The sequence below is a fragment of the Podarcis cretensis genome (genome assembly GCF_951804945.1).
Source record: "Podarcis cretensis genome assembly, chromosome: 4".
Lineage (NCBI taxonomy): Eukaryota > Metazoa > Chordata > Lepidosauria > Squamata > Lacertidae > Podarcis > Podarcis cretensis.
Genome location: NC_137173.1, coordinates 34,106,647 through 34,124,877, shown reverse-complemented (window position 1 = coordinate 34,124,877; position 18,231 = coordinate 34,106,647). Strand labels below are relative to the sequence as shown.

At 40.8% G+C, this 18,231-nt stretch overlaps 2 protein-coding genes across 4 annotated transcripts in view; one reads left to right on the top strand and one right to left on the bottom strand.

The window, feature by feature from the left end:
* The window catches only part of SLC35A5 (solute carrier family 35 member A5), a 340,246-nt gene that overhangs the window by 153,150 nt on the left and 168,865 nt on the right, over positions 1 to 18,231 (top strand). The window lies entirely within an intron of this gene.
* Positions 1 to 18,231, bottom strand: part of NME7 (NME/NM23 family member 7) — a 65,272-nt gene that overhangs the window by 2,828 nt on the left and 44,213 nt on the right. For all 3 annotated transcript variants that reach the window (XM_079973999.1, XM_079973998.1, XM_079974000.1), the window contains one exon: positions 15,319 to 15,426. In XM_079973999.1, the coding sequence (XP_079830125.1) occupies positions 15,319 to 15,426 (108 nt within the window). The remainder of the gene's footprint in view (positions 1 to 15,318; positions 15,427 to 18,231) is intronic.

Here is an 18,231-nt window from a genome sequence, read left to right as displayed (position 1 = left end):
TGAAGAAATACTATGAAACAAAACTGCTGCATTAATTAACATTGTCTAACGAGCACATACATTGTTAGAACAGTTGCACTCATATTTTATTTATTCTAAATATTAAATGCATTTTTCTACTTGAAAGTACGAAGTAGTTAACATGATTGAAAACATGACAAAAATCCACATGAAGAAATAAAATTACTCCACACACTATAAAAAGCAAAGGAACAAAAACGAGTGCACACATAAACCAGCAAACAGTGAACCAAAGTAATAGAAGATATCACTAAGAAGTGTATCTTTTAGCATTTCTGCAGGCTATTGCCTAGATATTTTCTTTTTATTATTTAAAGGTGAGGTCCTAAAAGATGGTATGAGGAAACCTGTAGATCATACGAGCTGTATGTTTGAACATGAAATGAGATGGAAAGTTTCATGTCTACTGCCTTACCAGCACTCAAAATGCCCCTCTTCACTAAACAGCAAAAGCATTTTGTGTGGGATTTTGCCCCTAGTAAATGGCTGTATTGCAACAGCAGCATCACCAAATGACAGGGAGAAACAATGGCCCTGTTCTTAATTATTTAAAGAGAGGAAATGTGGTACGAAGGACCAGCCTGTGATAAACAGGACGCTGCTACTTTAAATAATTGATTCTCCTGTTTTACAAATATGATGGCCCTCTGAAAAGGTGAGTTAAATTCCAAACTGCTAAAAGGTTGGCTGGATAGTCACCCAGAAGTTAATATGTAACAGAACCCTTAGGCTGTAATCCTATGCCTACTTACCTAAAAGGAAGCCCAACTGAACTCAATGGAACTTACTTCTGAGAAGACAATTACAGCATTTCACTGCAACTGAATACTAGGTCAAGAAAATGCAGGCTTGCAGCCATTTTTATACATTGTATAGTTAAACATTCTCACACTTTATAGTTTTTTATTGCAAATAAAACACAATGCAGCGAAAATTTAAACTTGTATCTTTCATTAAATTTGAATTTTTGTGATTCTGTATTTTATTCCAGATTTTATAATGAGAAAACAAATTATGTACAGCAACAGTGGTAGAATGAGCAACATCATATCCCAGCTTTCATTTGGGGGGGGGGGGGATTGCCAGCTCTCATTAACGCAGAGACATATATTCAGAATTTCCATTTATTTATGTGTAGCTCACTGTATGGCAATGAAAGTTAAATGAGGCAGGTTCAGAAACGTTGCTTAGGGCTTGTGCTAGGCCAGGAAAATGTTTAACCTGGGTGGGGGGAGTCCAAATGAACAGCTGCTCCCCCTTTTCATATCACAAATCTGTTTCTGAAACGCCTTTCCATTTCAAAGGCATTTTATCATGCAGCATCACTCAACACCCTGCAGAACACAGCCACTGTCACAACAGCCAGCCTTTCTTTGCTTCTCCACCCTACTACAGGTCCATTCAAAAGTAAATCCCATTGAGTCCAGGGTCTCTTACTGCTGGCAGAGGTCGATTTAGGACTGCACAACTGGCTCCCCTGCATAGGGTGCCAAACAGAGAGGGCATCATCCTGCCTCCTTCCCAAAGCCTAGTTAGTGCTTTCCCAGGTTTGGGAAGGAGACAGGAGAGCTCCAGGACCCTGCCAGAGCTTTACACTTCCTTCCCAAAGCCCAAGGCCTAGCCTAGCCAGCTTTGAGAAGGTGGTGCGAGGGTAGGGGCAGGGAAGGCATCAAATTTTGGCCTTACACAAGATGCCATATTCCCAAGGTCTGCCCCTGCTCCCATGTATGCATGTATAGGATGTCAGCCTTCAACTGATAAAAGCTTACTATTTTTCTTTAAATATTTGCCCAAAGGTTGATTCGGTAAAATACGTGATGTGAAGAGGGCTTACTTGCTGTTAAATTGTTTTACATCTCTCATATATATAGGCAGATGAAACATAATTGCTGGAGCTGGAATTGGACACCCACTCCACATTGCAAAATTTATCAGGGCATATCATACAGGCTTTGGCACTGTTTCATATGATGAATGCAACCAAGCACACTTTCATTCCAAATTACGTATTTTAAATCAGAGGCAAGTACCATACAAGAACAAGTTGTTTCTACAGAGGAAGCAAAGCACATGAGCTGTAAAAACGTCACATTCAGCACTCAGAACCTTTAACATCAACATTCATCACTGAGCATGCTTCAAACTTGGCTAAAGTAAGTACATTATAAAGCTGTGAAAAGGTGTGAGCAGTGGTTCAGGCAAAGGACTCCAAAGGACCTGGGCACTGGCAAACATCATTGATGAAAATTGTTACAGTGTGCTAAATGTACAGAACAAGGAGTGCTGGCACACACAAAGCTCAGAGGCCAAACTGCTCTGCTTTCAGAGATTCCAATAACTAGCATTTTGCATTTCTACAAAGTGAGGTAGTGAATCGTGGCACCAGCACTCCTTGTCACATTTCCACTCATTTCACAATTTCTCTTCCTACTCATCCTTCAGTCCCCAAATACGATTTCCCTTTTGGTGACCATGATTCAGGAAGCACTGGTTCCTCCTACTATTTTGGGGAAAAAAACTGATCACATGAAAATGAGCTAACACAGACACACTCTGGGGGACTGAGCTTCTACAATGTTTCTTTTGGGGTAGAATACAATAAATCATTAAACAAATGGCTACTTACCATGGAGTGCATGTAAGCACTTTGTGAACCTGTAATCTGAACATTACCACCATTTTACTTCCATTGATTATTAATTAAAGTAAGGATATTTGGCAATTTTTTCCTCTCTATTAGACAGGATTTTTTTTTAAAAAAAAAAAACAAAAACAAACCTGGTTTGCCAAGCAGTTACACTGACACAGTGGTAAGCTGGCACTTAAACGGACCTAGTTGTCTCTGTGTACTACAAACTTCCTCCAAATCCTGCTTCATCTTAAAGGTGGCTCGCTGAAATCTACTGCAGAGCTTCTGGCCTGGAATGCATTTAAGAGCACACACTGCTCTCCCTCCCACCACCATCTCAAGCATGGATCTACACAGCTCTACCACAATCTGTCCCCATGTCACAACAGCTGTGCTGATATAGCAACAGTTTTTAAAGCGCTAGCTTATTTCAAGGATGGCAAGGAGCGTCTCCCTTCATTTTACGCATACTTGTGGCATATCCTGAGTGCAACATATTAATGACAGTTGTTGGAATATGCCTGAAAAAGAAAAAGAAAACTTCTCATGGTTCCAATCTGTTGCATGGAACAGCTGTTTGGAGCAGGTGGGGAATTTGGTGTGTATGGGGGGGGGGTGTCTATATGAACTGTCTTGCTATAGGAATCCAATTGGCATAGTTCAGCATATGAAACTGGGCCAGATTACTGAAATCTTGCTATATGTTGTTTTATTTCGTATAAAATTACACCAAGTGCTTTTCCATTTAATTAATTTTCTGCTAACAAAACTTGAAATCTAGCCTCACAGACTACTGGTTTACAGTGACTTTCTATGGTACTCTGCAATAGCACATGAGAAACTTGCAATCCAATTAGATCATTCCCTCTTTGGGAAGAAGAGTTTGCATTATCGGGTTTGCCGAGAGTTCGGAAAACGAAACTATGGAGAACACCGCTGAGACTGTGGGTTACTATTGTTATTATTATTGTACCGTTTATCATATTTACTGAGGTGACACAATCGCTCCTGAGTGCCCTCTCCCACTTTGTGGAGCTCGCTTGGCTCCCTAGTATACTCTAGCACTTAAGAGTGAGAAAACAAGTGGGAAGGCAGCTCAAATGCAAGTGGAAGAAAACGCCAGTGAAATGCAATCAAATCATGGTGAGGGTTCATCATTGAGCCTACTTAGTTGCAGTGAAGGCAGCAAAGAAGGCTTACTTTGCTGCCTCCATTGCATCCTCATTGTTTCATCCAGCAGAACTTTTCCAGGTAGTTTGGAAAGCATTTTGAGAATAGAATCGTTTGCATCTGCCAGGACCTTGACTCCACTGTTACAGCAGATGAATCTTGAGAAGTGTTTAGAGCACTGACTAGTCCTGTTATGTTGGATGAGTTCCAATTACTAAGGATCGAGAATGTGGACAAGGTGCTTGGATCATTCAGGGCAACCACTTGCACTCTGGACCCTTGCCTCTCTTGACTGATAAAAACTAGCAGCAGGGATATCTGGCTGAGCCAGGGAGGTGATGAACACCTCCTTGAGAGAGGGGGTGGTCTTTGGCTGCTTAAAGGAGGCAATGGTAAAATCACTCCTCAAGAAACCCTCCCTGGATTCAGAAAATCTATGTAACAACCGGCCAGTTGCCAATCTCTCTTTCTTGGACAAGGTTTTGAGTGAGTGGTCACAGATCAGATCCAGGCAACTGATTTTCTAAATCCTTTTCAATCAGGGTTTAGGCCCGGTTTTGGCACAGAAATTGCTTTGGTTGCCCCGTATGATGACCTCTGTTGGGAGAGAGGCAGGGGAAATGTGTCCCTGTTAATCCTCCTCAATCTCTCAGCAGCTTTCAATACCATCAACCATGGTATCATTCTGGAACAGCTGTCCCAGTTAGTGGGGTGGTGTCACCACTTTGTGGTGCTTCTGGTCCTACTTGGATGGTCATTTCCAGATGGTGATGCTTGGGGCGTGCTCTTTTGTCCCACTGAGCCTTCAATGAGGAGTTCCTCAGGGTTCTGAATGCAATGAAACACTGAACCTGCAGCTCTCCAAATGTAGTTAAGACTCCAACTCCCATCAATTCTCAATTATTTGCCATGCTGGCTGGGGCTGGAGTGCAAGTCTGGAGGACTTCTGGTTCCCCAACTCTGATCTACAGAAACATTTTTGACTAAAGACAGATGGATATAATGGCATTTGTTTCCTTCAAGAGTGACTTTATCAGGGGTAGCTGACCTATAGCTCTCCAGACGTTGCTAGACTCCAACTCCCATCAGCCCCAGTCAGCATGGTCAATAGTGAGAAATGATGGGATCTGTAAGCTAGCAACATCTGGCCTATATGTACTCCCCATAATGTGTAGAAAAATCTTTTAAAGTGTGCATACATCAACTCGGTATTGGTGTACTTTTGCATAGTGAAAAGAAAAAAAGATTAGCTGACACTGTATCTGGAACCTACTTCACAATTACAACTTTTCAAGGTTAATTGTGACTGCACTGAATTCAAAGTTCAGTTATGTGCCTTAAAAAAACATCAAAGAAGGAAGTTGCTCAAAAATGTTACTGCAGACACCAATATATTCTGATATATAATAATTATAGCCCTTTATCCAGTAAGCTGAAGAGGACTTTGCAATAGGTGTGTTACTGCTTTAGCTCCACTAACACAGGAGAAGAACAGCAATTCAGTTTTTATGAATGAAATGGGCTTAATTATGGGACAGCCAATAGCTTTTTAAATTCCTTCCTTTTTTTCCTGACTCAAATCAGTCATGTGAGGGTTATTGATTAACTTCACTGTGCTTAGTGAAGGTATTTTCAGAAGGCAGAAGAAGCCTAAAGTCCAGGGTCAAACAACAAAGGGAGAGTCACTGACAATGAAAATTTCTCTCCCGTTGGAAAGTATAAGAGGCCAATATAAAATAAAATATGACCCACAGGTCTCCTGGATGTGCCATTTCAGGATGCAGTTGGGTGGATTCAATGCTTGAATGCTCTTCTTTGTAAAAGAAAACCATGCACAAAGAAAACCCTCCTGTCAAGAGTAAGGTGAAGCTAGAATGTTTCTCCTCAACTTGCTTGTTTTCAACAGACAACATTTTTTGTGTGTCATGTGGATAGTAAAGGATTTACCTACCAGCAACCCAAAGTAGTACAGTCTCAGGAGATTTCTACAATAAAAGTATACAGGAGCTAGTCCTACAACATACCTCAACTTACTGTTGCTATATTGATTACTCTCTGGGAGCACCTTCTATCTATAAATAAAATATCACCACCAACCTTCACCACCAAGTAAATGGTGCATTTCCTGCTGGATCACTGGCATTTCAAGTGTTTCCTGAGATCACATTCCAGTTTATTATATCAAATATTGGACAAACAGGATGTGTCAAGGTGGCCACAGATCTTAGCTCTCTCTTTTTAAACTTATGTCAGTCAAATGATGCCCCTGGAGAAGGTAATGGTGTTATTTTGTTTAATTTCCAGAAACAACTGTACTGAAAAGGAAATGGTACCTTTTTCTGTACAACTGTCCCCCAAATGGAAAAGGAAGGGACGCTGTTTCCCAACCCAGGGGCATTTGAGGTTTCTATTGACAGTGTTGTTGTTGTTGGTGTTTAGTCGTTTAGTCGTGTCCGACTCTTCGTGACCCCATGGACCAGAGAACGCCAGGCACTCCTGTCCTCCACTGCCCCCCGCAGCTTGGTCAGACTCATGCTGGTAACCTCGAAAACACTATCCCCCTTCTCCTTGTGCCCTCCATCTTTCCCAACATCAGGGTCTTCTCCAGGGAGTCTTCTCTTCTCATGAGGTGGCCAAAGTACTGGAGCCTCAGCCTCACAATCTGTCCTTCCAGTGAGCACTCAGGGCTGATTTCCTTCAGAATGGAGAGGTTTGATCTTCTTGCAGTCCATGGGACTCTCAAGAGTCTCCTCCAGCACCATAATTCAAAAGCATCAATTCTTCGGCGATCAGCCTTCTTTATGGTCCAGCTCTCACTTCCATACATCACTACTGGGAAAACCATAGCTTTAACTATACGGACCTTTGTTGGCAAGGTGATGTCTCTACTTCTCAAGATGCTGTCTAGGCCTGTCATTGCCCTTCTCCCAAGAAGCAGGCGTCTTTTAATTTCGTGGCTGCTGTCACCATCTGCAGTGATCATGGAGCCCAAGAAAGTAAAATCTCTCACTGCCTCCATTTCTTCCCCTTCTATTTGCCAGGAGGTGATGGGACCAGTAGCCATGATCTTCGTTTTTTTGATGTTGAGCTTCAGACCATATTTTGCACTCTCCTCTTTCACCCTCAATAAAAGGTTCTTTAATTCCTCCTCACTTTCTGCCATCAAGGTTGTGTCATCTGCATATCTGAGGTTGTTGATATTTCTTCCGGCAATCTTAATTCCGGCTAGGGATTCATCCAGCCCAGCCTTTCGCATGATGAATTCTGCATATAAGTTAAATAAGCAGGGAGACAAAATGCAGCCTTGTCGTACTCCTTTCCCAATTTTGAACCAGTCAGTTGTTCCATATCCAGTTCTAACTGTAGCTTCTTGTCCCACATAGAGATTTCTCAGGAGACAGATGAGGTGATCAGGCACTCCCATTTCTTTAAGAACTTGCCATAGTTTGCCATGGTCGACACAGTCAAAGGCTTTTGCATAGTCAATGAAGCAGAAGTAAATGTCTTTCTGGAACTCTCTAGCTTTCTCCATAATCCAGCGCATGTTTGCAATTTGGTCTCTGGTTTCTCTGCCTCTTCTAAATCCAGCTTGCACTTCTGGGAGTTCTTGGTCCACATACTGCTTGAGCCTTCCTTGTAGAATTTTAAGCATAACCTTGCTAGCGTGAGAAATTAGTGCAATTGTGCGATAGTTGGAGCATTCTTTGGCACTGCCCTTCTTTGGGATTGGGATGTAGACTGATCTTCTCCAATCTTCTGGCCACTGCTGAGTTTTCCAAACTTGCTGGCATATTGAGTGTAGCACCTTAACAGCATCATCTTTTAAAATTTTAAATAGTTCAGCTGGAATACCATCACTTCCACTGGCCTTGTTATTTGCAGTGCTTTCTAAGGCCCATTTGACTTCACTCTCCAGGATGTCTGGCTCAAGGTCAGCAACCACACTACCTGGGGTATATGAGACATCCGTTTCTTTCTGGTATAATTCCTCTGTGTATTCTTGCCACCTCTTCTTGATGTCTTCTGCTTCTGTTAGGTCCTTTCCACTTTTGTCCTTTATTATGGAAATCTTTGTACGAAATGTTCCTTTCATATCTCCAATTTTCTTGAACAGATCTCTGGTTCTTCCCATTCTATTGCTTTCCTCTATTTCTTTGCATTGCTTGTTTAAGAAGGTCTTCTTGTCTCTCCTTGCTATTCTTTGGAAATCTGCATTCAATTTCCTGTATGTTTCACGATCTCCCTTGCATTTTGCTTGCCTTCTCTCCCCCGCTATTTGTAAGGCCTCATTGGACAGCCACTTTGCTTTCTTGCATTTCCTTTTCATTGGGATGGTTTTCGTTGCTGCCTCCTGTATAATGTTACGAGCCTCCATCCATAGTTCTTCAGGCACTCTGTCCACCAAATCTAAATCCTTAAACCTGTTCCTCACTTCCACTGTGTATTCATAAGGGATTTGACTTAGATTGTATCTTACCAGCCCAGTGGTTTTTCCTACTTTCTTCAGTTTAAGTTTGAATTTTGCTATAAGAAGCTGATGATCTGAGCCACAGTCAGCTCCAGGTCTTGTTTTTGCTGACTGTATAGAGCTTCTCCATCTTTGGCTGCAGAGAATATAATCAATCTGATTTCGATGCTGCCCATCTGGTGATGTCCATGTGTAGAGTCGTCTCTTGTGTTGTTGGAAAAGCGTGTTTGTGATGACCAGCTTGTTCTCTTGACAGAACTCTATTAGCCTTTGCCCTGCTTCGTTTTGATCCCCAAGGCCAAACTTGCCAGTTGTTCCTTTTATCTCTTGACTCCCTACTTTAGCATTCCAATCCCCTATAATGAGAAGAACATCCTTCTTTGGTGTCATTTCTATAAGGTGTTGTAAGTCTTCATAGAATTGGTCAATTTCAGTTTCTTCAGCACCAGTAGTTGGTGCATAAACTTGGATTACTGTGATGTTAAAAGGTCTGCCTTGGATTCGTATCGAGATCATTCTATCATTTTTGAGATTGCATCCCAGTACAGCTTTTGCCACTCTTTTGTTGACTATGAGGGCCACTCCATTTCTTTTACGGGTTTCTTGCCCACAGTAGTAGATATGATGGTCATCCGAACTGAATTCACCCATTCCCGTCCATTTTAGTTCACTGATGCCCAGGATGTCAGTATTTATTCTTGCCATCTCATTTTTGACCACCTCCAACTTACCCATGTTCATGGTTCTTACATTCCAGGTTCCTATGCAATATTTTTCTTTACAGCATTGGACTTTCCTTTCGCTTCCAGGCATATCCGCAACTGAGCGTCCTTTCGGCTTTGGCCCAGCCGCTTCATCAGCTCTGGATCTACTTGTACTTGCCCTCCGCTCTTCCCCAGTAGCATGTTGGACACCTTCCGACCTGAGGGGCTCATCTTCCAGCGTCATAACTTTTATATGCCTGTTGTCTTTGTCCATGGAGTTTTCTTGGCAGGGATACTGGAGTGGCTTGCCGGTTCCTCCTCCAGGTGGATCACGTTTGGTCAAAACTCTCCACTATGACCTGTTCATCTTGGGTGCCCTGCTCGGCATAGTTCATAGCTTCTCTGAGTTCTTCAAGCCCCTTCGCCACGGCAAGGCAGTGATCCATGAAGGGGTGACAGTGTTGTACATCAGTTCAACTGGCAGCTTTTTTTTTTTTACTGGCTTAATTAGGTTAAAAAGAACAAATGAACAATTGCCTAGGCTGCCTCATAGTAAGAATCCCAACTGGCCTCTACCACCTGAAGTGAATGGTGATCCCACCCTATTCTTGTTGAAATTCATTTGATTGGAGGGGGCTGGAATTGAGGTAATTGAATTGAACTGGTATAATTAATGGAAGGGAAATTGATTTTGGAACCAAGTCTGGCTCATCTGGAAGGAAATTAACCAGTTAAGAACTGAAATGTGTGGTTTGGGATGAGGTTCTAATTTAATAATTGATTTGGATGGGCAATTAATTGGCTTGCCTTTTGTGAAATGTAAATCGTAGTAATGATTTTTAAAATGTGCATATATACATAGACATTAACATATTTAAATTGCTAATTTATTCTGTTTATTTTATGTAAACTGCTTAAGAGTTTGTTTGTTTTTACAATTAAGTGGTGCACAAATCCCATTAAATAAATGTAAGTAAACACAGGCAACTCTCAATTTACACACATTTGATTGAAGGGCGATTGTGCTTGGAAGTGACCCTAAGACATCACTAAAAGGGTGGATTGGGGGCAGGGCAGAGCGCCTTATATGGGGAGAATGCAATTGCGCTCATGTACTGCTTGTGGACTAACCATGGGCCTTTGGTTGGTCCCTGGGAGAAGAGGATGCTTGGATGGGCCTTTGGTTTGATCCAGCAAGGATTCTTACAGCTGCTATTCAGAGGGCAAAACATACAGGCAACATACAACTGCAACTGAACTTCTCAAAACAGCAGGAGATTCATGACCAGCTCTCTCCTATTGCTGTATCAAGTTTGGCCCAGAGACTGCCCTCAGGATACTGAAATGTGATATAGTTTACACAGAACCACTCCTCCTTATTGTCTTTCCAAACTGAAGTGGGGACAGGAAGAGAGATTATGGTGGGAAAAGAACATCAAAGGGTTTTTAATTACATTTCTGGGTCATGTCACTCTAATGCCCACGAGAACATTCAGTTGAGAGTGTTCCTTTCCTGCTTGCTCTGAAGAGTTGCACCACAGCAAGTCTCTTACTGCTACAGCACCTTATGACAGAGTACTTTAGCATCTAATGTTAACCCAATCAACATTGCTGCTGCACAACAGCTATTTATCTGGATATGTGTCCTTCTCTATCCCAACTACACTGGGCAGCTAAGAGCAGTTTAGTTGTATACATGGGTCTAGTATTATTATTTGTGTTCATATATCCAGTAACTTTTGACTGAAAAAAATAAATAAATCCAGAGTGGTTCACAAATAAAAGTACGACACACAGCACAGCAACAACAAATAATATAAGATTATGCATTAACATGACAAAAAGGTATTATAAAATCAAAATAGCAGCAAGGTAACAGAGGTTCAACAACTCAAAGTGCGGCAAGAACCTATTTAAGCAATATAATGAAGACCCAAAAGCCTAGGTCAATAGGCTGATAACATCTGATGCACCTCCAGAGGCAGAGAATTCCACAGGTACTTAAGCTCAAGCTGTTTAGGGCCTTCTTTGTCAACATCAACATCTTAAATTGGGTTTGGAAATATTTATTTATTTTTATTATTATTATTTATATTAATATTATTATATACCCCACCCATCTGGCTAGGTTTCCCCAGCCACTCGGGGCAGCTTCCAGAACAGATAAAAACATAATAAAATGTCAACCAGTACAGTTCATGCAGAACAGGTACAATAATCTTCCAAGTTAGCATGCTGTTCAGGGCAGCATTCTGCACCAGATGCAGTCTCTGAACAGTCTTCAAGGATAGCCCCACTTAGAATAAATCTAGACAGGAGGTTTCCAGTTCATTTATCACTGTGGCAAAGTTATCCCCCTTCAGGAATGGCTAGAGCTGGAAATGGACACTCCTAACCCAGTTGCATAAACCAGACTTCAATCTTTGCCTTCTTTCTTCCCACAGTCTCTCACACACAGGGCGTTAAGTCTTTCATTATCACTTTAGATATGTCTAATAGGAAGACTGCTAGCTTGTGATAATGTCGAAATGTGCTTTCCACATAAAGTATCGGGATTGTTGGGCAAATACCCATACTCACAAGAGTGTGGAAGATATTTTTGGAGGCCACCATGCCAGCAGCAACAGAATGCCTCAGAACAGAGTCTCTTATTGCCCTTAATTTTGTCAGTGAGATGTTTTGCTTACCAATTCCCCACCTGCTAAAATACCTATTTTTTTGCAGCTCTTCACAACCCAGTTCATAAGTAGTGTCAACATTTTGAATAGAGGAATGAAAACATTGCATGGATCCACCATCTCTTAACGAGTTAACTTCACTATTTTCAGTTTGCCCATATTATGTTGCAACATATTTTTAAGTATACTTAATCCGTTCACAATATGCAGATGAAGGGCTAAAACAAGGCTGCAATCTCAAGCATATTTACTGAGAAGCAAGCACAACTGAAAGTAGGGCTTGTTTCTGATTATACCTGCTTGTGATCAGGCTGTCAGAGATAAAAACTATAGAGATGTTAGTTCCAGTGGTATAATTAAGGTTTACCCCCTCCTCATCAAAGAGTATAGAAATTGCTAATATAAAAATATGTTCTAAGCTTCCAAAAATTACCACTAAAATTTGTTTATATACCTGGCTTTTATATATACTGGTGCCATCAACTCCTCTACAGTTAATGGTCTGTAGTGTGTGTTTTTAAATCAATTTCATTTACAACCAATATTAATATTGTCTGACTTTTAAAAATAAGTAAAACGGTAGCCTTATACCATACTGGGGTAGAGAGGAGAAGGAGATTGGGATTTGCAGCTTTCTATGCAAATTCCTTAGGCAACCCAGTTTTGCTGGAGTAGAAGTACAGTGGTACCTTGGTTCTCAAACTTAATCCATTCCGGAAGACCTTTCTAAAACCAAAGCGTTCCAAAACCAAGGCGCGTTTTCCCGTAGAAAGTAATGCAAAATGGATTAATCCGTTCCAGACTTTTAAAAACAATCCCTAAAACAGCAAATTAACATGAATTTTCCTATCTAATGGGACCATTGATCCATAAAATGAAAGCAATAAACAATGTACTGCAGTCACACAATCAATCAATCAGTAGCAGAACTGGGTTCCACACAGTCACAAAAACAAAACAAAAAGAGCTGTAAAAACCAAAACACAAAATAAATAGCAAAAACAGACAGACCTCAGCATAACACTCAAAATGGAAGTGTAGCACTCAAATCGGAAGCGTAACACTTAAAACGGAGCATGCTCAGCTTCCCAAAAAAGTTCGCAAACCGGAACACTTACTTCCAGGGTTGCAGTGTTTGGGTTCCAGGCTGTTTGAGTACCAAGGCGTTTGAGAACCAAGGTACCACCATACTAAGAACATTACGGATGAAGCCAAAAGCCGCAATCAAATGGCTTTGATAAAACTGGCCACCACTAACCACTTTGTAACCTGAGGCCACAGAAGAAGAACACTAGATGTGCATCCGAGTGCAGGGGTTTCAAATCACTGACTGCAAGTGCCAGGGAATTGGAAGGCAGCGTTCAGTGCGCCATTGCATTATTAACGTGACACTGATAAGGCATCCATTGCAACTGCTGAATAAGGTCCAATTGCCAGGCGAGAAGTAACCAGTACATAAAGTGCTTTGTTGGCATTAAAGCTGCATCAATGGGTGACTGAATTACAGAATGGCAACAGAGTATTGTGCGTATGTTATTAAAAAGAAATGCAAAGCAAGGGCTCACACTATTTGCATGTGGCAAAGCACTATCACCCCCACATTGCATTAATTAAATCATTCACTTTCTTTATCACCCTTCATCCAACGATCACAGGGCGGTTTAAAATATAAAAACACAAAATGCATATCATAATAACAAACAAAAACACGTGTTATTCTGTATGACTGTTGCCCTTTCCTCACCAACTTGTTCTAAAAGGCAAACACAACATCCAAACTTCAGATAAATGCTGATATATTACAATTACACTGAAAAGAAGTCACATTCTGGCACAGAATATGCTCTTTGCAGCAGAGCAGGCCAATGGTTTGCAAGCCACAAAGGTGTAATTGTTAATACTCTGTCTTTGACCCATATTGATTTACTGCATATTGATAGCATCTGTATGTCAGGGACTGGGCAGAGGAATGGTGGAGACCACCTCCCCAGCTTGACCCTTCCAGAGAAGAGGAAGACAGTTCAGAATTTCAACAGGGGTTTGAGGGAAGTCACAGCTCAGAGGAAGATGAGGGGAAAAGTTGGGAAATAATGGGAGAGGAGGAGAAGGCAGAGCCAGAGCAGCAGATGGCTGACAGGTTATCACTAGAAAGCAATCCAGACCCACCATGTCCCAGAACCTGGCGAGCCTTAAAAGTAGGAGAGCAAAGAGCTTGAAGACAGACAGCACTAAGCGGCACCCATAGAGGGGGTGATGCTGAAGACAAATGAGGAAGTGGGGGAGAGGGGGGGTGGAGATTCACTTGGGGCAACGCCCTTATCCAAGAGGCTGTGTTCCAAGCCTCTCTCTGTAAATATAGAATAAAAAGCAGATGGTAAGAACTTTTCCTTGTCTGTACGTTCCTGGCAACCGGCTGCGGGAGTTGCTTACAGCCGCCTGACACCGTATGATCTAGAATCACCCCTGCTGCTGAAAGAATAGTCAAAAGAGCCATGAAGGTTGACATTATCCAAGGCAAAGGCTTATGGTAGCACATCAAACTGCTTGGAGAACTTTATTACAGTAAGCATTATAAAAGTTTTATAAATCAATTGTGTTTGTGCTTCAGATGAACTATTCAAATAACTCAGTTGCTACATGCACAGCCAAACATGCATCATGGGTGAGTGGGGGATTTTACTACACACATACACAAAAATATGTAAAATCAGTCCTAATGAGTTCACCCTAGAGTAATTTACTTTAATAAAGTAATAAAAATCCAGTTTGTATATAAACGTTTACTCATTTATTATAGTGATTTATGGACCACCCTTCAATCTAATTCCCATGAAGGCTACAAAATGTAAGCCTTTAAAAACTTTTGCTGGAGAGTATTTTCAGCTTCTGCTATTACAGGCAGCAACCGATTAACACACATCCAAATGATGCACAATCACTCCCAGTCACAAAAAGGGCAGAATGGGGGCGTAACTGGGGCGGGGCATGCTTATATGCATTCCACCAAGGTGCATGGGGGCTGGGAATGGAAATCCCATGCAAAATGTTCGCCGACTGTATTCAGAATTAATTCTCCATTTGCCTCAGTTGTTTATTGTCTAGTAATATAGTAAAAACTGTAGAAGTAACTGCGCATGATGCCGACTTCAACTAAAATTCCATTAAAATTATTGCCACCATTCATTATTATTATGTATTCCTTTATACCCCACATTTCTCCCTGACGGGACCCATGCAAAAAACACACCAAAAAATCATTAAGAAACAATTGAACATTGACAGAATTAGAACTACACACGTATATAAAATCTATTCAAACCGTACAAATAATCACAATAAAAACAGCACAGCACCAGCCCTTCATTAAAAGCAGTCGGTTCCTAAAAGCCTATTGGAACAAGAAAGTATTCACCTGCCGGTGGAAGGACAACAAGTAGTGAGCCATTCTAGCTTCTCTAGGAAGGGAGTTCTAAAGTCTGGGAGCAGCCACTGAGAAGGCCCTCTCCCATATCCCTACCAAACATGAAAGGCTTATAATTTTTTAAAATAGTAATTTTACTTCTGCTTAGCATCTCATTGTAAAGCTCAAAACAGCTTCGCAGACTCCTTTAACATCCTATAATATAAAGATGCATCACTGAGCCTTACCTCCAAAAGACCATCCTCTGGAAGATCTGTGCAGTGAACAGCGTTTTGGATCTTGTTTTTACCAAAGATAGCACGGAGCGTGCCAGGACGCAGAAAACGAGCTATTTCCTGTGCAACATAAAAATATTAACAGGTGAAGAAAGTGGCTTGTTATGTGAAGATACAGAAATATATTCATAGAAGCATTTTATAAAATAAAGAACTCTTTATGCACTATAGTACAGTATTTACCAAAAGTAAAAGGGCTCAATCCTGACTTCCCCTTCACATATGCAAAGAACTGTAAAATAATGAGGAAAAAAGTATTGTAGCAACAGGCCAGAGAGAATTAAAGTACCACTTGGGCCTTGCATTTAAGAATTCACCTGGTCGCCGCAGGCAAGCAAATAAGAGTGGTCTCTCTGGGTTGTCTTGAACTTGGTGTTTCCGCTAGGTCAAGGATTTCCATTTATGAAATAGAATTTCCTGTCCCTCTCTTCTCCTTGTGCATCCCCTATACCACACCCCAAATCTGTTTCTGGGGGTTGGGGAAGCCAGAGTGCATACCAGGAGAGGAGAGGGAGGGGAAGTTCCATTGCACAGCCAGAAGTCCTTTCACCAACTGAAGTACTTCTGTTGGCTATTGCCCTCTGCCATTCTACTTGGTTTCTATATGTTGGCCATGGGGAAAGAATCACCATGTTGTCTATGATGAACATATGGAAACCAAACAGGCTGGCAGGATGGATACTTCCACCAATCTGCTCGACAGAAATCTTTTTTTTTTTTTTTACTAGCCCAGTACCTAAATGAACTTCAATTTATTTTTAGGTAAGAATGCTTCCCAAGATGGTGAGCAACAGTCTAGAATTCATAAGTTTAACCTTTTAGGCATCTAGAGCAGCAGGAACCTGGATTTTTTTTCTAGTTGAGATTCCACCCGCATTTACAGCTTGAATATTTTTCTGATTTCCTCAAGTTTTTACATGCAATGGGAGGCAAGCCAACACTGTGCCACATACCAAAGGGATACTTAAATTAGACCACTGTACAAGACCAACATTGAATCCCCGGGCACCTTCAAATCTAACACTTTTATTGTAGTACATCAAACTGGTTGTCTTTAAGGTGCCATAGAACGCTGGCTGTTTGTGTCGTATTTCTTATCAAAAACTAATATTCTGAAATTCATCACAGGTGCATGTTCTAACAATTAGCATTATGTAGCAAACAAGAATACTACATAGAAATAAGTACAATGCTTCTGCCATAGAACATTGCTATAATTTTAGATGGGCTAAAATGATACGTTTTACTTCAAGCTAGTTCAACATTATGCAAGAGAGGAGGATTTTCATCTCATGTTAAATATATAAAGTTAAAACTGATTCCTAATTCTTTAACTTCTGATTTCTATTTTCTCTGTCATAAAAGTTATCCACAATGTTGTCAAAGGTTTGCTTCAGTTCTTACTGTTGAGACCTATAACTCTATGTGCAGCACATTTCATTTTATTTTTCAATTTTGGGATAGAATAGACAGCTTTTGTGAGATCCAAATTGTGTGGACATTCACCAGTTGGAGATCATATTCTGAAATGGATAATGTAACAATGCTTTTTAGCGAATCCGATTTGGCTATGTGACAGCATTGTGAAAGAACAAATGGAGCCAATTCAGGGTGCGGAAAATGTTTCCTCGTTGTAACAACCATTGAAAAATTGTTGGAACCTTTTGGTCTGCCAAAAATGATTGCAAGAAGTACTCCTCAATTTCACTCAGTCCTATGTGTCCATTGTCATGTCATACACACTGCAGAACTATAAACCCTCCTACTAGCTTGCCAGTCTGAATGCTGAAATTCAAAAGTAAGCTCCAATTAGTAAGCCATGTGAAAACTGGGACATCTACATATCAACATTATCCATACATCTCATGCAGGCTCAAGCATGTGGGGGAGATGCTGCTCCGGATAATAAAAGTTTTTTTTATAAAGTCTATAGAGCAGTTTTGCTAACAAAACAAACCGCTGCAGTGCAGAGGTTTTCCACCTTGCCATCAAAAAAGGAACTGTTAATATGTGCAAGTTTCTAAGCAGCATGTAAAGGAGGGTTCAAGTTATAAATTAAACTGCTTGCTTCTGACATCAGCTGACAAAAGTGCAGCTGCAAGTCTGTACAAATTTATTGGAGAAGTGGAAGCTCCACTAAAAAAGAAAGGCAGAAACCAGTAATTGAACTGTAATTTTTCCTGATGGAGAGCAACTCAAGACTGAGGTGACAAATGAGCCAAGGTCTGTCTCTTCATTAAAGGCAACTGATTTAAATGGCAGCAACCCATCCTTTTCAGAATATAATTTCCCATTCAATAACAAGTAGAAGATTCCAGACCAGCTTTACGATCAGGCAATGCAAAAGACTACATGGTGCAATTAACTTTGGGGTGCATTTTGTAGAGATTGTATTGTTTCAAAATCAAAATACAATCATACATACAGAGAAGGTACATAGAAATATTACAGGGTCCCTGCTCATGGGGTGAGTACCTGTCAAATTCCTCTCTATTTGTGGGTGAGGCTTCATTTTTTAACGCTGCAAGAGAAACTACTGTGACTACTCCCAATTCTAGTCTAAAACTTCTGGAAGACACCAGGTTAGGCAAAGCTGCAGCAGAGAAAGCCTATCAGCATGAGACACCAAATGAAAAGTCCAGCAGGAAGAACACTTGTTCACAGTAAATCCCTTAGAAATGTTAAGAACTGTTTGTTCTTCGCTGTCTGTAAATTCTCTTGTAGCTATCTGACCTACATTTCAGGGATGATTTGAGAACAAGTAGGACAAAGATGAGACGGACATTTAGTACATTAATGCATGTACACACGTCAATAAAACATATTTGAATTTGAATGAAATATATTGTATATATATTCATAATT